Source organism: Naegleria lovaniensis, assembly GCF_003324165.1.
Source record: "Naegleria lovaniensis strain ATCC 30569 chromosome Unknown tig022, whole genome shotgun sequence".
NCBI lineage: Eukaryota > Heterolobosea > Eutetramitea > Acrasida > Naegleriidae > Naegleria > Naegleria lovaniensis.
In genome coordinates this window covers 626,096-647,590 of record NW_025407844.1, presented here as the reverse complement: position 1 = coordinate 647,590, position 21,495 = coordinate 626,096, and the positions used below count along the sequence as shown (strand labels likewise).

The 21,495-nt window shown below is 37.5% G+C and overlaps 7 protein-coding genes across 7 annotated transcripts; 5 read left to right on the top strand and 2 right to left on the bottom strand.

The window, feature by feature from the left end:
* Window positions 1–336: 336 nt before the first annotated feature.
* On the top strand, window positions 337–819 carry C9374_005019 (uncharacterized protein; the record flags this gene model as incomplete). Its single annotated transcript, XM_044694723.1, has 1 exon — window positions 337–819. The coding sequence occupies one exon, from the start codon at window positions 337–339 to the stop codon at window positions 817–819; it is 483 nt and encodes a 160-aa protein (XP_044548731.1).
* A 260-nt stretch (window positions 820–1,079) lies between these two features.
* Window positions 1,080–4,276, top strand: C9374_005018 (uncharacterized protein; the record flags this gene model as incomplete). Its single annotated transcript, XM_044694722.1, has 4 exons — window positions 1,080–1,498; window positions 1,546–1,553; window positions 1,654–2,549; window positions 2,711–4,276. 4 exons carry the CDS (start codon window positions 1,080–1,082, stop codon window positions 4,274–4,276), a joined length of 2,889 nt encoding a protein of 962 aa, XP_044548730.1.
* A 100-nt stretch (window positions 4,277–4,376) lies between these two features.
* C9374_005017 (uncharacterized protein) lies at window positions 4,377–7,847 on the top strand (the record flags this gene model as incomplete). The annotated part of the gene is made up of 2 exons (XM_044694721.1): window positions 4,377–5,566; window positions 5,681–7,847. 2 exons carry the CDS (start codon window positions 4,377–4,379, stop codon window positions 7,845–7,847), a joined length of 3,357 nt encoding a protein of 1,118 aa, XP_044548729.1.
* A 627-nt stretch (window positions 7,848–8,474) lies between these two features.
* C9374_005016 (uncharacterized protein) lies at window positions 8,475–9,896 on the top strand (the record flags this gene model as incomplete). The annotated part of the gene is made up of 1 exon (XM_044694720.1): window positions 8,475–9,896. One exon carries the CDS (start codon window positions 8,475–8,477, stop codon window positions 9,894–9,896), a length of 1,422 nt encoding a protein of 473 aa, XP_044548728.1.
* An 87-nt stretch (window positions 9,897–9,983) lies between these two features.
* Window positions 9,984–11,787, bottom strand: C9374_005015 (uncharacterized protein; the record flags this gene model as incomplete). The annotated part of the gene is made up of 5 exons (XM_044694719.1): window positions 9,984–10,318; window positions 10,374–10,380; window positions 10,461–11,071; window positions 11,182–11,296; window positions 11,410–11,787. The coding sequence occupies 5 exons, from the start codon at window positions 11,785–11,787 to the stop codon at window positions 9,984–9,986; spliced, it is 1,446 nt and encodes a 481-aa protein (XP_044548727.1).
* A 300-nt stretch (window positions 11,788–12,087) lies between these two features.
* Window positions 12,088–14,742, bottom strand: C9374_005014 (uncharacterized protein; the record flags this gene model as incomplete). Its single annotated transcript, XM_044694718.1, has 1 exon — window positions 12,088–14,742. The coding sequence occupies one exon, from the start codon at window positions 14,740–14,742 to the stop codon at window positions 12,088–12,090; it is 2,655 nt and encodes an 884-aa protein (XP_044548726.1).
* Window positions 14,743–15,780: 1,038 nt separating this feature from the next.
* On the top strand, window positions 15,781–21,438 carry C9374_005013 (uncharacterized protein; the record flags this gene model as incomplete). The annotated part of the gene is made up of 9 exons (XM_044694717.1): window positions 15,781–19,836; window positions 19,911–20,389; window positions 20,445–20,518; window positions 20,591–20,639; window positions 20,695–20,924; window positions 20,973–21,010; window positions 21,060–21,070; window positions 21,128–21,213; window positions 21,269–21,438. The coding sequence occupies 9 exons, from the start codon at window positions 15,781–15,783 to the stop codon at window positions 21,436–21,438; spliced, it is 5,193 nt and encodes a 1,730-aa protein (XP_044548725.1).
* Between the last annotated feature and the right edge of the window lie 57 nt (window positions 21,439–21,495).

Here is a 21,495-nt window from a genome sequence, read left to right as displayed (position 1 = left end):
GGAATCGAACCCATGACCTTAAGCGTGTTAGGCTTACGATCTAACCAACTGATCTACCGTTGCTTACATAAGGATTGAAACCTATCTGTTATTTCTTCGCAATTCTTGCAAGAACACCCTTAATTATCATCCTCCTCATCCATACCTTCTTCCACCCTACCACCAGTCACAACCAAAGTCCTTGTGTTATGTGGTGTTTGTGGATGTGGAAAATCCACCATCGCCTCGAAAATCATTGAATATCTAAATTCAAATTCAACTACCACTGGCCTCTCATCCAACGATTATGCATTCATCGAAGGCGATTTATTTCATTCCGTGAGTAATATTGAAAAGATGAAGAATGGTATTCCTCTCACTGATAATGATCGGAAACCATGGTTATTGGCCATTCATCTTCAAATCATGAATGAAATCAAACATTTTAATCGGAAATTCATCCTTGTCACATGTTCCGCGTTGAAACATCAATACAGAGAATTACTCATTGCTGGTGATCAATATTTGTGTGAACGTGAGGAAGATGTTTTAGATCAACCCTTGATAACCAATGAAAATATGAATATTCTCCCCCAACAACAATCATTGAAATGGTATTTTGTTCATTTAACAACCAATAAGGATGTTATTTCACAACGAATGCAAGAACGAACGGGTCATTATATGAATCCATCATTGATACAGAGTCAATTTGATTGTTTGGATATGATGCCATTCGATCCATACAAGTTTCCAAATGCAACATTGGTGAGTGTGGACAATGAAGGACCCGTGGAAATGGTTGTAGATAATATCATTTCATTTGTGCTCAACAAGTGAGAAAAGAACTTGGTGTGTAATAATTCCTGAGACCAATTAGGATCAACTTCTCATTGATGTTAAAATGTAATAAAATGACAGCACATATAACACAAGGTTAAGAAATTAACATCGTGGGTCTTTTGACATGAAGTTTGGTATAACACTAATACTTTTGAAATTGATTTCTTTTCTCATTTTGGCAATAAAATCACGGATTGCGACAAAGCGAGGCGAAGATTAGCATCAAAAAAATTGTCTTTCCAAAGTGCCACTTGTCAATGACGCGGCCAGCACCCACAAACTGCAGTTATCATCGTTGCAGCTCGCTTCTCATCTTCCTATCCTCTCTTCTATGTGTTTACTTTTCTTTCGAATTTGTTGCTTCTCAACAAGAACAACACTTTTATCCAACTTCACAAATTCTCGTGTGGGGTAACAATGTGGACCACAAATGTGGTTATCCCTACATGATGAGTTCAGAGCTTCCCGTTAGAAGTAAACGATTGGAACAGGCTGCTTTCACAAATTCTTATTCCTCGTATTATCATCCAGCTTTGGGTTTGTCGAATGTGAACTCTTCGTTAGTGCAAGTCGCGGATGGATTTTCATTTAAAATGATTTTAGTACATTATGTGAATGGAGAGAATGGAAATTTTGTCAATGAAACCATCTATGGATGTGGAGATAATGGAAATAAGTAGGTTTTTGTTGTGGAATGATGTTTGGTAAATTCACAATTAATAGTCAATTAGGTGAGTCATGGAATTTTGGAATTGAAAATTTAATTTGCAAAATATCATTTAAAATTGATTTTAACTAAAAAATATTTCAAAAACATGTGATGGAGAAAAGGCTTTTTTGATCAACCACCGATTGCTATCTCTCCGATGGCTCCAATTTATACATTTAGTACTGCTGATTTATTATCAACCAATCCATTGCGAGATTTAAAAATTGTACAACTCACTTGCTGGTTTGATTGTCTTGCTTTGACCAATGATGGAAAGGTATTTCGACATGAAATTTACACGAGAAAATGGGTACAATTAGCATTTCCTTCCACCATGATTCATCCCGATACGTCATTGGAAATCCCAGTAAATATTATTCAAATTGAAGAAACTGGAGCTTTTGGAAAAGAAACATATTTCGCCTTGACCAGTGAAGGATTTGTATTCACTTGGGGTTACAACAATTCGGGAATTCGAGGACATTCCTTCGAGGTAGAACTCGCAGAAACTCCAATGATCATTCCTTCTTTAAGAAATATTACGTTCATCACGACAGGAAGTTTTATCAATGAGGATCATTCTTCTTCGATGGCTCTTGCCATTAATTCCACAGGACATGTCTTTACATGGGGAAGTAATGAAGAAGGAGCTCTTGGATTGAACATGGTTGAAACTTGTGTGACCTGTATTGTCCCATTTCCTCAATTAGTTCCATTCAATTATGAACTAACAGGTCGAATTGTAAAAGCTGATGCCATTGCGTTGCATGTCGTAGCATGGAGTGAAAATGGTCAAATTTTCACATGGGGAAGCGATGTCGATGCTCAAACCAGTAATGGTCTCGGCATGCAAATTTCACCTTGGAACATGACAGAATATTTCTATGAAAAAGTAATAGAAAACTCTCCAATGGATTCTTTCATTGTAAAGGAATGTAGTGTTTCAGTTGGAGCTACTGCATGTTTAATTGGAGGAAATATTTATTCATTTGGATCAATTCCAACTCGTGGAACGCTGGTGAGTGAGCAAATTGCTTTGGTTCCATTACCGAGCAATGTAACAACCTTCAAATTGTTGAGAGAGGGAGGAATTGCAGTTTTGGAAAATAATGAAGTTTATGTGTGGGGTGTGAATTGGCAGGCAAAAGGATGGGTTTTGATGATTATTATCATTTACAGTTTCCACAGCCATTGTCTAGGAATCCACCAACGCCATTCAAGCCATTTATCAATAGTTCTGAACCTGAGGACAAACAACAGCTATCTAACATCATTATTCAGGGAGGATTTGATTGTAACTATGCCCTCATTACAAAACCAAACAAGACACAATCCACGCTACATGTTTGGGGTCAATGCCAAAATAGTCTCAATTTAGCAGCAACAGCACCTGTCAAAGAACCTTCCGATGATCAAATTCCGTTTTTCAACCTCTCAGACAGAATGATTGACATTAGTTACAAGCAAACACATGCACTAGCTCTCACTTCGAATGGAACAGTGATTGGTTGGGGTGAAAATTACAACAATCAATTAGGCTTTTCTTCCCAAACTCAAACTCCTATCCCATTATTACAAGAAATACCACTCGAGGAGAGAAGAGCAACACAGATTTCAGCAGGTGTGAGCTTCTCTCTCATTTTGTTGAATAATGGATCTTTGATTGGAGCTGGAAGTAATTATCGAGGAAATTTAGCCTCTGAAATTAGCCCAGTTTCACAATTTACAATCATTAACACTACATTTTTACAAGAAGGTGAATCGATTATAGATATTGAAGCTTGTGATGAAGTATCCTTTATCGTGACTTCTTCTGGTAAAGTTTACGGATCTGGCTCCAACGATGGGTTGAGACTAGTGAATAATCCCAGTATTGTACAAATTCCTTATTTCGTTCCGTTGAAAGGTGGAATTATTGATTCAAAACGAATTATTAAGGTGGTTGGTTATTATTTCGCAGTTTTGCTTTCTGAGGATGGTGATGCAATAGTTTTCAAAGATGGAACTTCCAAAAAATTGGAATTACCAGACCCTACTGACTCAGTAATTGACATTTCTGTACATAGAGGAAACGAGCATATGTATGATGGAGTTCAAAACGTTCATTTACTAACACGAAAAGGAAACATTTATGGAAATGGAAGCAATGCCTGGTTTGAAATGAGTGCAACACTTGAAATTCGAGAAGCCATTACTCCAACTTTAACAATTTCTTCAAAAAATACCGATGGAATTCCTTATGCGATTGGTACTGGTTTAAATCATGCCATCGTCGCAGTGGCTAAAGCGTGGTCATGCTTTTCAAAGAATTCTACTGATGACGCTGTTTGTAACTCTTCTGGATTTTGTGTGGCACCTGACACCTGTCGTTGTAAACATGTCAATATTTCTGGAATTGATTGTGGTGAATTTAAATGTTTTGGAATTTGGCGAAACGATTCAAATGTTTGTTCAGGAGCTGGAAATTGCACCACGTTGGACACTTGTGTTTGTCAAGAAGGTTTTTTTGGTGCCAATTGTTCCGTTCGAGTAGCAACATGTTTTGGGAAGTTTCCACATGATGCCTGTAATGGAAATGGAGTTTGTGTCGCTCCTGACAAGTGTGAATGCAAAGAAGGATATTATGGACCTCAATGTGAAAACAAATCTTGTTACAAATTCGCAAGCTTTGAAAAGGAATTGGCAGCGAGCAGACGATCCTCGAGTATGAAAATGAATTTATGCAATAAAATTTTACGCTTGTGAAGCGCATCCTCTCAAACTCGAGTTCTCTCGATCACTCGAACTTTTTTTAAACAAACGGCAAGTCCCTTCAATCTGTCAGTTTGATATACAAGAGAAAAAAATGAGAACAAGGACCACATTCAATTCTTCATCAACCAAGAGAACTACATTTGACGGTCATCATTCGATCAAGAGCAACAAACCTTCGAAAAAGATCAAACAGTCTTCCGAGCAAAAAACTCATACACGACAGTTCAGCAACGATGAATTGTTTTCAATATTCCGCTTCCTATCTCCGCAATCGATTCTGTATCCATGTTGTGCTGTGTGTAAGCAATGGAATCAATTGGCCTTTAGTAACATTTTGTGGAAAAATTATTGTTCCACTTTGCTGATGAACGACTTGTTTAAATGGAACGAAAAGTGTCCACTTTTTAAGGTAGAATTAGAGTCTCAAACAAGTAATGATGAGAATGAATTTGTTGCGTCTGAAAATGATCCACAGTATTGGTATTCCATTTTCAGAACCGTGTTTTATTTTCCAATGTTTCAAAGTTTCAACTCATTTACAGAACAAGACTTTGACAACGATGATCAAGATAGTGACGGTGAATATGTTGAATCTGAGATTTGTCGTTCAGAAGAATGTTTAACTTTTCAAATGCCGCCAACTTTCATTTCAGATTTTGAATGTGAATTGCAAGAACCTTCTGACTATTACCAAAACGAATTGGAACAAGTTTACAAAAAACTATCCCTTCAAGCAAAACAAGCCATTCTACTGACCAACAATTACTATAATTTTTTCCAAATTTCACACATGATTTGGTTGAAAAAGTCAAAAAAGAGCCAAAAGATGTTGCTGCGGCTGCCGTTCAGAACCTCTCCGATTCGAAATATTCTCATAACAATTTGTGTCGTTGTTACAAGTGTTTTGCTGCGGATTACATGTTCGGCACAAGACCATGTTCATCCGAATCCATTCGACAGCAATTCCCTAATATCATCAGCAACAAGCAATCCAACGAATACGAAGGATTCAACAGCTCCTCGATCTTTGTGCTTTTCCATGACGGACACACCATGGAAGTGTGATTCAAATAATCGAATAACATTAATTTATAATAATTGGCTTTCCTCTCAAGTCAATGTCGAAGTGGCAAAAATCATTCTCGAAGAACAATTGGGAGTTTGTGTGCAGTTATTGTTACTTCCAGTCATGGACGGAGTGTTTTTAATTAATAACAAGGGAAATGAAACGGCGTTGGCCATTTTAGAATTTTGGAAAATTAATCGATATGAAGATTACAAGTAGGTGTTGTTGTTTCAAAAATTCGCACCCATGGTAACAATGGCTATTTTGAAAATATTATTTCAACTACTATTTTTTTGGATTCATTAATATTTATCATGTCACACATTTAGAGCCCATGTTCAAAATGGTAAATTCATTTCAGACATTGGAGAACTTGGTCCTCTTGGAAGAGTCGGATGGTACATTCCTCATTTCATGACACATGATCCATCAGCACTCAATGACAACAACAATCAAGAATTTATTCGATCCTATCGATATTTCAGAACCACTCCAAAATATCGTTTAATTACAGGATCGAGGACTTGGTCCATGGTCGATCAACAAATTGTTCGAAATTTAAAATTGAATTTACAAGTGGAATATCCTCCTGAAAACAACACGGAACAATATCTTATTGACACGCTGGAAAAGGCTCAACTTGAGAAAAAACCTATCGTGGTCGTGTTTTGGACACCTCATCAAATCTTTGGTTCTGAAAATCCTCCTCAACGAGTTTTTCTACCTGCCTATTCTGAAGATTGTCGGAAATTATCGAATATTGAGAGAAGCCTAGTCGATTGTGATTATCCACCAACGACACTTAACAAGTTGATTAGTGACGCTGTGTCAAAACTTTCTGCACGGGCACAATTGTTTTTGAGAAATTTCAAATATCAAAGTTCAGATCAATTACAAATCATGGGTGACATTTTCTACCATCAAATGCAACCGCGAGAGGCTGCATGTAAATGGCTCAAGAATAATACTGAATTGTGGATGTCATGGATTCGAGAATCGTCGCCTTCTCGTCCTCAACAAGATCTTCCACTTTCTATTGGAATGGCTGTTTTGGCAGCATCGATTGGAATTTCAATCATTGCTCTTGCAACCATACTCATTGGATGCAGCATTCAGCGAAGATCTTCCACTCGAAGACTTGAGAATCGACTTGCTCCAAAAACACCTCCTATATGTATTGTTTTTACAAGTATTCAAAATGCAGCATTATTGTGGACATTGGCCACTGAAACCATGAAAAAAGTCATGACCATACATAATCGAGTTATGAGACGCAATATCAAGAAATTTCGAGGATATGAAGTGAAAACTCATTTGGATTCTTTCATGATTGCATTTCAATGTCCTCTGGATGCTGTGGCTTGTTGCTTGTCCATTCAGAAAGAGCTTCTCGAGTGTGAATGGACAAGTGACATGTTGGCATTTCCTGACCTTCGAAAAGTGGTTTGGAACGATCATGTCGTGTATCATGGTCCTCGTGTGAAAATTGGAATTCATTTTGGAAGTGACATTCAAGCACAATATGATACAACCACTCGACGATTTGATTATTTCGGAACGACGGTCAATAAGGCAAGTCGAGTGTCCAAAGTGTGTGAGAGAGGAGGAAGAATTTATATCAGTGAAGAGACAATGCAATATATTAAGGATCAAGTGATCCAATATGATTCATTCCATGATACAAACATTTCGACAACAGCAACGTCGACGATGGTCAAGCATGTACACTTCACATTGTTCTCGTCAAGTCATGAAGATGAACATTCGGTTGCTGCACATGGAGTGGATGACCACCCAATCGTGACACCTACACCCTCATTGAAGCAATTAGTGGCATCAGGACAAGTGGTTTTTGAACTTGTTGAAGAGGTTTTCTTGAAAGGTTTAACTGGAAAGCATGCCATTTATTGGGTCAAGGAAGTGAATGATCCTCGATCGAGATTTATTGAGAACTATGAAATGCATGGAAGAAATCATGTGGCAGTGGCAAAAATTGGTTCCGTAGCAACTCCGTTATCGTGTACTACTACTACACATGCAGTGAGTGGAATTACTGGAGAGGAATCTCCATTGAAATCTCCTTCATTAATGAATGTGTCACAATTGGCAAAATATGATTTCCAAGCTTCGATTGAACAAACGTTAAAGAATAGTGCGACATTATCGGAAGAGGAAAAATCCATTCTGATTCAACGATTTGTCTTGTGGAGTGCTTGTTGTGAATATGGTTCTGTTGGTGGCAGAGTTTGCCTGATACGTGACATGTGGATCAAATTTCCTGACACTACCTTGATGAAATTTATTGCAAATGTTTTGGCTCAACAAGATGAAGGACAACCATGTCATGTCATGGAGACAACAATTATTGGTGAAAGTACAACAAACTCGTCGAATTCGAGTACAAGGAATGATGATGTTAATTTTGGACTGGAAATTCATGAAGATGATCAAGACACTGCAGTGAAATACTCTCACAGTAAAGATGAAACACATTAAGCTCGTTTGCAAGTTAAAAGACTTTACCAACCTCCTCTAATAAAATGATCGATACCGGCACTTGATCATTTTATATGGGATGTCAAAAAAGTTTGGAAACGCGCATGTACAGTGCGATGAATGGATTCTGTCCAATGTACTCGATGCAAAATAGACTTGTCAGGTTTCCATTGGAGGATCTATTCATCACTTGGTATATGGGATTTTTGAGAATGGCTTCGACCAAACAGTCAATTACATGTTGGTCGATCCCTACCTTGTAGGAAGAGTGACCGAGTGGTTATGGTGCCAGATTCAGGTTCTGGTGGTTCGCGCCTCCCGGGTTCGACTCCCGGCTCTTTCATCGAATTTTTGTGACCGGCTCTTTCATCGAATTTTTGTGACCGGCTCTTGTCCTTCAAACTCCGACGACATGAATAACCCTTACCAGTTAGCGATAAAATGTTGAAAAGCCTTAGTCTCACTTAGTCTCACAACACGTTCATTTCGACGTGGTCAAGAGTCCAAACAACCGTTGGCAATGCCTGGTTGCTCTAACACCAACAATTCATTTCGTGTCATGAACACCCGTTTCCTAGACCTCAAACAGTTCCAAAATAGTTTTTTAAACAAACGCGTTGCAAAAAAATGTTAAACTCCCTTCGAAAGCTGTTCTCCAACAACCACAACCACAACAACCCTACCTCCTCACGATCGTCGGACGACAACAATAAGAATGAATCATCCTCTTCCGATAAAAGTAGCAAGAAGGAACAAGTAATCATCATTCAAAATAACATTGATCCCTATACTGATCCAGACTCGGCACCTCTCACGTCATTACAACGAAATCGGGAGGTATTGGTACGAAAAGTTTCAATGACTGCTTCCAATTTCTATTATCCCTACAATTATACATGCGGAACGTATGAATATCGTTTTGAATCTCGTTCGTTGGTGTTTGTGGTTCACTCAAATATGGATTTCAACGATATTGCTCCACCAGCTGTTGAAATTCATCAAGTATCTCTGATGATTGAATCATTGTCCACTCCTTTACATCAGGAAGAAAAGAATATTGAAAATACTGAAAATGAACCAATCTCATTGACGTTAACGGCCAACAACTACATGACAAAATGTAGTACAGTATCTCCTCATCTATTGAGAAGGATAATTTCCGAGATTGGACTTGATCAATTCATATTGTCAGAACGATCAGCATGGAATTGTTTGATGGATTATTTTAGAGTTTTTGGATATTTTCATTATGATCTGATCATGCACCGACGTGAATATATAGCTCAACAAATTTCATCACATTTTGGAATGAATTGTACTCAAAATTTAAGTGGAATGTATGATGTGGAATTTACGACCTATGACAGCACAAGAAACATGAATTTAAAATCATTGAAAGTGGCCATGTCATGGGAACAACAATCTTTAATCAAGTCAAAACAAACGAAAAGAGTTGAAGGTCCGTATCGAGTTATTTTGGAATATAACGGACAAAAGTTGGAATATATTGAACAAGCAACTGAGAAGAACTCTTTATTGACCAATGAAAGATATAGCAACAGCTCAAACAGCACAAACATATATGTGAATTCAATATATATCCACACAAGTGAAATATTATTTAATGATGAAGTGATTTTCAAGTGTACCTTTCCATCATACTATGAAAGTGTAGCATTCAAAAATTATTCACCTGGCATGCGAATTGAAATTGAACAACGACACGAGTCACATCCAAGCATCAAGTTCGCTCAAACCATTCTTGAAGAAGTCTTTGGATATGAATTTAACAATACCTTGAACCGATCGAATAGTGGCTCCAACAAAACGGTATCAATCAACAACAACAGCTCAATCAACGCAATGACCGTTGAAGAAGTTTGGACTTCATTCATGGAACTTCATGGGTTCAGGGGTCTTTGTTCGCTTTTTTCATTCTTCAAACCTTTGGAAAATGAATTCCTTGCCATGAATTTTATGAAATTGGCAAAAGAAAAAGATTATGCTGTAATATTGAGCGACATTTTCATTAAGACTTCAGTAGTGTAATTTCAAAACCATTGTACATTGGTGATCGAGAAAATTGTAATACTAAAACTCATGACAAGGTCAGGAGTATTCCATGAATCTGTGAAATTACTTTTTATTCCTCCACTCGACAAGAAATTTCATTCCGTCACCACAACTGCCTTCTTCTTTCAAGACATTCATTACGAATGGATGTTCCAACAAATCGTCCACACTTGCTCGTTGTTGTGCATTCTTTTTCAAACAACATGCTAAAAAATCCTTAAACACGCCGCTCCATTGTTGTGGTTCTTTCAACGTGGGTGGTGGTTGAGTAGCAATGATAAACATGGCTCGCAACATGGGAAGGTCCATGAGTGGAGGTTCTCCTTCAGCCATTTCCAATGCCATAATTCCCAGTGACCATATATCCACTTTGGAATCATAGTTCACTCCACGAATAACTTCCTGTTGGTTCATAATTTTCATCATGAATACACCCAACGAATTGACAAGTACTTACAGGCTAATTAGGGTTTACACAAAAATCCGAAATATTGCAAAAGGATTCAACAATTTTTGAGCCACGAACCATATCATACTTACTGCCATCCAATAAGGAGTTCCAACGACGGAATTTCTCGATCCATTTCTTCCAGTTCCTCCTTGAGGAGTTATTTCAGCACAAAAACCAAAGTCTCCCAATTTCACTTGTCCATTCTCTCCCAGTAAAATATTATCTGACTTGATGTCACGATGAATCAATTGATGGTCATGAAGGAATTTCAACGATTTCAATACTTGACAGCAAACAAGAGCAATTTGTGGTTCCGTAAACCGACCTTTTTCTAAAATGACATCTGTCAGTTTACCTCCACTCATGAGTTCCATGACAATCCACAACTGTTGATCACGAATGTAAGACCCGACATATTTTACAATGTTTTCATGTTGACATGTTTGCATCACGGCAATTTCATTTTCCAACTTTTCCAATTTTGTAAATGTCGCCATATTCATCACCTTAATCGCTACTTTCATTCCAGATTTTTTATGAACAGCTCGATACACGACCGCTGTTGAACCTCGATCCAATTCGACCAAATTTGAGAATAATTTCGAAGGATCTTCCTGTGAAACGTAATCTGCAAGTGTTAACTTTTTTTTAGAAACAATTTCTAATTGTTTCGTTTCCTCAGGACGTTGAAAATCATTGGCTGATTAAAGCGTAAAAATTCCAATTCCATAACCATTTAGATCGATTGTATATACAATATATACAGTAAGTGAAAGAATTTAAGAGAAACTCCATTCATCATATCCTTACCAGCTAAATTTAAAATTTCTAACACTTCCTCTGGATGTTGACAAGTTTCAATTTTCGTGAGAGAACTCGAACGAAGTATCAATTCCCACTCGTGAGGAAGACCTGTAAAACCAGTCTTCTCGTCATATGGCGATCATTATTTCACGTTATATTCACATCCATAAAGATGGTGTAGTTGTTACAGTTATTTAAACATTTCAGTCACATGAACAGAATCATAATACATACCTCACTATTGTAATCCACATGAATATTATGTTTAAATTCAAAGGGTCTGGAAATGACAAAACCTTGAGGAATGATCTCATTCTTGTGGTCAAGAATTCTCTCATTATTCGTTCGTGTATCCATGGATGCAGAAGTGGTTAAAGGCGTGCCTTCCTCATACTCGACATATTCAACATTTGCATTGTCTTCTCCCAATATGGATTTCCATGAAGAAGGTACTCCTTTCAGCACATCTTGTTGAGGATCAGCACTGATGTGAATACATTGTTGAAAATCTGTTGGAGATGAAATTTCAACTGGAGCATGTTGTTGGTTGCTGGTATGGTTTGAGGATGAGGGTGCACCCTGTCTAGATTCTCGTGTTTTAAAAAGTCTCATGAAATGTTTTTTTTCAATAATGAAAAACCGAAAATTTGGGAGATGGTGAAAAACTCTCATAATCAATGCACGAGAATAAGGACTTGGAACAAGCTAGAAATGATGAAAAATCAATCAGTTTCAACTCTACATTCGGTCGTTGTTAAGGTGGAAATGTGAACTTGAAAGCTGACATTGGAAACATGAATTAGCGCTCGTCAAAAAATTTCAAAAACTCGTCAAACGTTTAAAGTATGGATTCGTTGTTGAAGACACAAGTTGTATAGCGTCACGTGTTTACAGTTTTCAAGTGAGCCAGCTTTATTGTTCGAGCTTGGCCTTCATTTTCCTCAATTTTTTGAGCTTTCGTTTGTACTGTTTGAGAATTTCTCTTCGTTCTAAAAACTCGCTCTGTTTTGAAAAGTCTTGAACATAGGACTCTTCTTCCATGTCAATCATGGTTCCATAAAAACCACGATGTCTTCCCATAATCATGACAATGCAAATCATTACTTTGGAGAATGATGTCCAAAATGCGCAATATGCCAATGCAGATCCTTCCATACCTACGGTGAGCCCAGAATTTGCAAAAGCACTAATGACTTCAAATAGAATGTAAAATAGTGAATAGTGTGCTGGATCATTCTTCAATTTGTCATTCTCAGCTATAGAAATTGCAAAAATGATAATAATCATCCACATGTTGTTTGTTGAGAGCATGGTTGTCAAATAAAACCAAAAATCTTTTACGCATTTAACCAGCAAATTCCAGAGCTTTTTTGCAAATCTTCTAGACTTGACAGGAAATGGAACTTGTGGAAGAGTAGCCTTGTCAAGTGGAGGTACCACTGATGAATAACTCGAAGATCTTAGATAGGGCTTCATGGTTGACAGAGAATATCCATAGACACTTTTCTCTTCTTCTTCCAATTCCTCCATAGCTTTTTGTTCTTCTTCTGAAGGTTCCTTTTGCAATTTGATATAAATGACTTCATCCTTTTGATCAACAGCAGAAATTAAACTCTTTCCATCCTCAACTTTTCCTAATTCCTTCACTGTTCCAACATCAATATCACTGCTAACAATTGAGTGAGTAGATTTGATTTTTCCCATTGGGGCTAGTTTTGGGTTGAAAGTAGAAAGTGTGGCTGTTTCGACCACGGATTTTTCTTCTTCATTCAAATATCGAACCATGTCAACAATCTTGTATGCGTTTTCTCGCAAGCTGCAAGCCATTTGAGGTTTGATACGCATCATGAGAGCATACGCTACCAAGGTGGGGTACGACAGTGTGAACAAATCAACGCTGTTAAAGCCTCCTGTTCGAGAACTCATGGGATGGAAAAATGCAACCAAAACTCTCGTAGAAATAGATTGGCCCACCAATCTTGGGCTGTTCCAGTCACTTGCAAGTGTTACTACAATACCAAATACTAACAATAGCAATGTAACAACGCCATAGATGGTGGTTTGAAGTCCAGGGAACACATATGGAGACAGATGGTGATGTTTTTCGAGAATGTACTTGAAAACCACCTTTCTCTTTGTGGAACATTTGTAGATGAGTACGAGAATGTATCGAAGAATGAGAGGGAACAATACGTTTCCAAGCATGACCAAAACTCCAACAGTGAAGCATATGGACCAATCATGAACAAAATTGCTCAAATTTTCATCAAGTAAGGTAAGGCCACAATTATTGAAGGCACTCACAGCAATAAAGAGTCCAAGCCAGAAGGGATCTTTTCCGTGCATGTACTTATCTTCATTGTAGTAGGTTGCAAAAACGCCTCCAAGAATAAAAAAGCCTATTGCAACAATTACCAACACCAAGATTGCTGTGACCACGGTCACCCAACACATGGCAGAGCATTCAACGTCTGTGAGAGGGAAAGGATCTCCATTGGGAACAAAAATATCCTTAATATTTTCCCACAAAGTGAGTGGTTTGATTGGTGGTGGCAGAGGTATTGAATTACTGCGCGGTAGTGGTTTTTCGTTTGTTGTTGAATCTTCTAATGAGATTAGCTCTTGGGAATTGCTAACTTCTCGCAATTCGACCATGGTTCCTTCTTGTTGTTGTTCTTTTTCCAATTGTCGTTTGATAAGTTCGGCTTCTCTCAATGCAAACATTCGCAGACGACAGCGTCGAATTTTCAGTAACGTTATAGGGAGACAAGTGAGCGTCAGTCCTCCACTGACAATTGCGAAAAACAGGCATACCTGAGATGAGACTGTGATATTGGTGATGGGTTGAGTTAAGAATCCAGACAGACATACACTGGCAAAGCTCATGACCAATGCATCAATGTACGGAATGTTAGTTTTAGGATTTGATAATTCCAAAATGTAGAAAATCGTTCCGAAAAAGAATCCACAAAATATAATATAAAAGATATGAATAGGTGCATAATTTCTATAGAGCCAAGGTCCTCGTGATTTCATTGATCCCGTCTCTAAATCTCTTTGGCCTCTCTTGCAACCAAATGCGCACAAAAAGTTAAAACATTGGTCCATCACCGAGGCAAATCGTTCTCGCTTGTTCTCCTTTTCGTGAGTGTTATCGTCGACAATTTCATCCAAATTAATTTGCTTATTCCTAGTAGCTACTGTGGCTGTTGTGGGTTTATGGGTTTCAACATGATTATGATGTTGGCTGTTTCCGTTTGCCTGTATTTGTTGTTGTTGTTGGTGTTGAGAAGAATTTGGGAAAGGTTCTTCAGAAAAGTTTACCCGTTTAGTTGTTGGTGTTGATAATGAACAGGGTGTTTCTACGTTATCTTTGTTTGAAGAGGTGGTAGTAGTAATTGTTGCGATGGCATGAGGAGGTGGTGCTTGTGATGATGAGATGTCTGTTGTTACCTGAAGTTCGGATGATTTTACTTGATCATCGGGAAGTACAATACTTTCGTTCGTTGCTTGTTGTTGGGTGTTATTTTCAACCTCCAGTGTCGTTGTTGGAGCTTCGTTGTTCATTGCTGCTGAATTGGTGAGCTCCCACGGACGATGATGGTGAACGTTGGTGGTCGTTACCGAGAGCGTTTTTTTTGTTCAAGGTTCTCGTTTGGGTGCTGTATTTTATTCGAGCCTCGTTTCCAAATGAGACAAAATAAACGGTTTTGTATCACTCTCTGATTGCGGTCGTATCAATAAATCTCTGTATATTCCAGAGATATCAGCTCAGTGAAAATCATTGTATTGTTTGAACATTACAATACACCAATTTGTGATACACAAAAGATAATTCGCCCATCTGTTGAAAGTCACTTGACACAAACAAAAAAATTTTTGTTGCACTCGTTCTCAGTACTATGGTGTGGAACATCAAGCAACCTGAAAGATGGAATTAAATTACATGTGTACACATGATGGTGTAGTAACGAGCATGATCATCTGACCATGAGATATGATCCTATCGTTACCGCAAAATTATTATTATAATTATTTTCATTTCATTCAAAATTATTCTCGCGTCGATTTGCCTCTCTTTTGTTATGGAACTTTGTTTTCTTTGATTAACACACTTCGCTGAGTTTGTAAAAGGAAATTTCTGTTTCGCGATTCAGCCTGAACAATGAAAAAGAACACTTCCGTAGTTGCCTTGTTCAAAAAGGAAGGTGGTGGTAGAGAACATTTCGTTTGGCGGTTAAGTAAAGGCTCACATCGAGAGGCTCACTCACAAAAAAACCTTAACAATTCCTCCCTCGCGTGTGTGATCGTATCCTCCCTCTACCTCACCATCATCATCAGCCTCAGAGTGTGCAAACGGGAAATTATTTTTACCGCTTCTCATCATCACGATTTATTCATTGATTCATCATATAGTCGTACTGTATTTTCATATATATTTACAAAGAACAAGACTGTCTTAATTGATGTTCATACACTAATAACCCTAAGGAATAGAAAAAACTATACTCATAACCTCTGCTATTGAACTTACAAATCTATCATTGAAAAACGAACATAACCTCTCTAAACGCAATATCACTATCTCACCTCCAATTAATTGACATGACCACTCATTCCATTGCAAGTAACGGAAGCTGCTCAGTGGAGGTAGACGATACCCCTCAAATACACTCCTCACAATCTCAAAATTTTGCAAATGGTATTGCAGCCGCTGGTAGGGCAGCTTCTGTTCTCTCCGCTGATCAGCAAACATCTCTAACAGCTACAGGTGCAGCCTCATTACTCGACGAAGGAGCAACATTGTGGAACTCTATTGAAGAATCAGCCACCAATTTCCTCCTAAGCATCCAAGTCAAGACCAAGATTCACGCTACCAATTGGTATGGATTTGTTTACAATTTGTTCGTGAACTTGTACTGGATATGGACCATGCTCTTTCTTCCAGCGCTAGCTGAGAGAGAATATCAATGGGGAGAGTATTCAACATGGGTGTTTCGTGCTCTCAACTATCCAGTTACGCTTTCCCTGAGCCTGGTATCATATGAAGCTATCATTGCTATTTTCTTTGTCTATATAGCTATTTTGACTGCATACATTGTGATACTGGCAATAGGATATAGAGCAAGCTTGTTAGCAAATAAGCATTGGAAGCGGCTAAAGCTTGCACTTCGAGTTATTCATGGTTTTGTCACCATTACTAGTTTCATTTTTTGTTATGTGATTGGAGCCTTCTTTGATTGCAATTATGCATCTTCCATCTTGCTACCTGGGTCGGAAAGACCAGTACAAGTACTTGCTCGTCACCCTACTGTTGCTTGTTATGGAGCTTTAAACTCTGTTCTCATAGCATTGTCTGCCATTTTCCTTATTGTGCTACTAGTAATACTCTTTATTTCAGCAGTTTCCATGACCGAAGACAACCCTAGCAGTAAGAATGTATTTTCCACTGATTTTGTTTTTTACTATTATCCTTTCCTTATTACACAATGCCTATACATCATATTGGTCTCAGCAATTCCTTCCACGTATCCTGTTGTTAAACCTGTCATTTATCTGGCATTGAGTTTACTCTTCCTTGTATATCATTTATATGTTCTCCCTTTTTTCAGAAAGATTGAAAACTCGATATTTTTTGGTTTTTTAACTGCAAGAGTCGGTGGCTCCATTGGATTTTTGGTTAGTGCACTCGTCGCAACCAACAATAAGGATTGGGAATTTGGACTTGGTATGATGGGGCTAACTTTGGGACTTATTGTCATTGCTTTCGTTATTGGAATTGTAGCCTCAGAGATTTATATTGGCATCTTGTACAATTCCATTCGAAGCTCTATCATCAATGTTCTAAAAAGCTCATTTGAGTTGAGTCAGCTAGCAGCAACAAAAACCCCAATCGAGAGAGAAGCTTCCAATATTTATCAAAAATTTGAGAAAGAAGGAAAACTACGAAATTTTAATTTATTTCTCAAGTTTTCAATGAAGTCTGGAAAACAAAGCATTTCCAATGAAGCACCAGTCTCCGATGTTGACATTTCACTTTCTCTCATTAAAGGAGTGTCATCTCAAAAGAGCGCCAATAACGTTGATATTTTAGTAACCTCTGCAATCGTGGTTGCTTATTACTTGCCCAACTTTACTAGTGTAATATTGGCAGGAGGTATTCTGAGAAAAGTGGTCAAGCTGAAGAAAAACATGATGAAAAAGTTCGTGGTTACCCAAAGAACCAAAGAGATTGAGTTTTTGAGTGGAGAAGATTTATCTGGAAAGAATATTATGGAAATTAAGAATATTATATCTATACTAGAGAAAAAGCAAGAACTTATTTTACTATTACACAAGGCTTTTTGGAAGGAAATGGTCAATGAATCACTTGATATTGTTAAAATTGAGAATATTAACAGAAAGATATCAAACCTCGTATCATCTTGCCAAAGTACATATGATATTCTGCTTTCTAATTACAGTAACGAGAAAACAGTTATCAGGTCATACGCACGATTTATTGAAGATTATAAATTTGATCCAGAGAAAGCACAAGAAATGTATCAAGAGGCAAATATTATTGAAGAAGAAGAAGCAATTAACAGAAGACACCAGCTTCAAAAGACCTTGACAAAATCCAAGTACCCAACCACTACGCATATTAATAGAGTTGTACCTGTGCCTATTAATCCTTCAACTACCAGCATGTATGGCGGTCAACCAGAGGACGATGACAACCGAGGATATTTCGAGAAGGTTGACACTCAAAAACAAGGTTTTTCAGTTAGCCGAATGGACGACTTGGACTATGAAAATGAAAAATTCGAGGGTGTAGAAGAAAATGCTGCAACCGCACAACAAAAGAAGGAATTTCTGTTCAGGACAGCATTAAGATCATCAATGTATAACAAACCTCAATGTGTCACATTTGTCATTTTTGCAGTTGGCTCGTTAGTGTGCTTAGCGGTAGGCTTAATACTCGGCCTCGTTTTTTCTACAGGTGTAACTGAAGATATTCACATGTCAAACGATGTTTGTTTACCTTCTTCATCGCCATTGGGCTTATTGAGATACGTTCGTTACAAACAAATACACGACGAAATTGTTGGAAAGGTACCTCTGTGGGATATTTCTAACAGACAAAACCTAAAAGAAGAATGCACAAAATTGCAAAACCTATATACTTTGAGTATGTCAACTTCATCATTTTCTGAAAATGTAAGGGCAGACTATACGAGAAGCTCTAGATTCGTTACTGAGCCAATCCTTCTGTATTCCAACGCAACAGAAGCCACTTACACTGGCTATTCAACAACTAGAAATTCTACAATTGCTGAAATTACCAAGTCTCTTATCAAATCATGTAACAGTTTTTTACGCTATAGTGATGCAGAATTCAAAAACTCGGTAACCGACTACAACTTTATGTTTCTTTACATGAACAGAATTAACTTTTCAGCTTCATATGAAAAGTTTTGTTCTGAATACTTGAGTAGAAATAAGGAAAAGTCTTCCACTTTTAGAACGATATTTCTTGGCTACTACGTTGCAAGCACGGCGCTATACATTTTCTGCGCATTCTCAGTTATTGCATTTACTAGGTATAACCTCACAACCATTACTGATTCTGTCAGATTAATGGGCAAACATCTTTCCAAGGATAAAGTAGGAAAGATTTATCACAAGTTGGAAAGTAAGGTAGATGAAGACGTTCAAATTGGTGCTGAAGGCATTGTAGCCATGATTTTCAAACCCTCTAACGCGATATCTATATTGGTAATTACGATGATATCAATCACTGCTATTTGTGTTACTCTCTTCTTTGTTGAGACAGTCATCAACTCTGATAGTTCATCTTTAGCTATTCAGAATATTCAATTCAGTGTTAATGCAATGATGACAGCACAAAGAATAGGTCTTCGCCTGGGTGAAATTTTTGTTTTTAAATCTCCAAATTTTACCGAAAATTTTTACTTGAGCGATAAGAGACTTACATCTGATCGAGAATTAAGCAAATTCCATACTGATCATAAGGATCTTGCAGGCTTAATTCAAGTATCATGGTATTCATTACTGTTTGGAACAGCAGAAAATAATTACTTCAAACTTCTTGGAAAGTATCCTGAAATTGATGATTTGATCATGGGAACGTGTGGCAATTCTGGTAATTCTTCAAACTCAACGGATTGTACTGGCGTAGATGATCTTATTACTAGCGTTACAAGCTCTTCGGCAAAGTTTAATGAGGATGTTTATTATAATTCTGACAAATTCACAAGCTTAATTATTTACGATTGGCTCACCAAACTATATGATGACATTGATTTAATATCTCACAAAATTGAACGTATGGTCGATTTATACTCTGGATTTACATCCTCTCCGTCCATTGCAATTACAATTGTTTTTGCATTAGTCGGTTTTATTACCCTGATACTTGCAATATATTTCACTGCAAAATCAATGGGCTCTTTCTGGGAAGAATACCGCCATTTAAGAATGATGTTGAACTATTTTTCACATGAAGTATTGGAGGAAAATGAAGAGCTAAAGAATTTTGTGCTATTTAAGACTTTACCTGGAAGAGTTACAGACATTTTAAAGGTGAGAAAACGTAGAAGTGCAGATCTTATGGTTAACGAGGATTCCCATGTTAGAAGTATTTTGAACGCAGCTGTGGTACGTAGTTGTTATTTGGTACTGTATGAAGCATTGTCAAAAACACCATGTTCCAATTTTTTCATACCTTATAGGACGGAGCCGTTCTTTGTAACTCTCAAGCTGAAGTTACAATTTTCAATCCATCTGCAGAACGATCCTTTGGATACAAGAAGAGTGATGTATTTGGTTTGTCCATATATACTCTTTTCGATGAATCTAGCCATGTCAAGCTTAAAAAGGTTATTGACTCTGTGTTAATTTCTAGTCAAACAAACAATAACAACGCAGCTGGAGAGTCATTGGAATTAGATTGTATTAGAAAGAATCAAACCAAATTCCCAGCAAAAATCAACGTATTTGCGAGCAATATGGGTAATGAAACTGTAGTGGTGTGCTTCATAAAGGATATTACTCCTGAAAAGAAGCAAAACATGCTCTTGGAGGAAGAAAAGAAAAAGTCAGATTCTCTCTTGCTGAACATTCTTCCAGAAGCTGTCGGTAATCGCTTGAAGAGTGGTGAGACATTTATCGCAGAAAAGTTCAATGATGTTTCATGTTTTTTCAGTGATATGTAAGTAGTTTCAACTGACAGTTAAACACAGATCAACACGAATACTTTTTCTTAGGGTCGGTTTCACCAGCATGAGCTCTGTACTCAATGCAACAGATTTGGTAAAGATGCTAAATACTATTGTCAATGGTATGTATATATCAGTTCTTTGTTGATGAATCCTAACCTATGGATATTTTTCACACTTATTAATTTGTGCAGGCTTTGATGCTCTCACTGACAAGTATCATTTAGAAAAAATCAAAACAATGTAAGTTTTGTTATGTTCGTTTGACTGATTTTACACCATCTTTTTATTCAATAAGTGGTGACGCCTACTTTTGTGTTGGAGGTATTCATAACAACTCCACTTCAGACCATCCTGAACGAGTGCTGCGTTTTGCCATAGACGTATTCACTGTTGTTCATGATTACAACCATAACCATGTTTTTGCACAAGACACCACGAACAATCCAAACTACCTTAATATTCGTATTGGAATCAATACAGGACCTGTGGTAGGAGGTGTAATTGGAACTAAGAAGTTTGCTTATGGTAAGTGGTTGCAGAGTGTTGTGCAGAAATGCTGACAATTTTTTTTAGATATGTGGGGAGATACCATTAATGTTGCTAGTAGAATGGTAAGTATTCTTTGGTGATGTTTATTTTAATGTCACACATAATTTTTAGGAGTCTACAAGGTAGGTAGTTGCTTAATAACCATTAATACCATTAATTAACTTCCCTTATCATCACAGTAAACCTGGAAGAGTACAATGTTCAAGGTCCACCTATGAGCGAGTTTATGATTTGGGCTTTGAATTTGAAGAACGGCGTATAGAAGGTGAGTACTTTTATCTGTTTGTTATTCATATTGACACTCGAGTTTTGCTTTGAAGTCAAGGGAAAGGGAATTACACAGACATATTTACTCTTCGATCGACATCACAAAAACCCTCTTCCTATCAACGCCAACCAATTAGTCAGCGAAAGCGACACCATCATTAGAACTAAGTCCAGTAGCGCCACCAACGAAGATATGATGATTGGTGAGGCTGATTCAATGTAAACATTTTAATAGTGATCATCCATCATTAGCATGTATAAAAAGTACACAAGAATGATC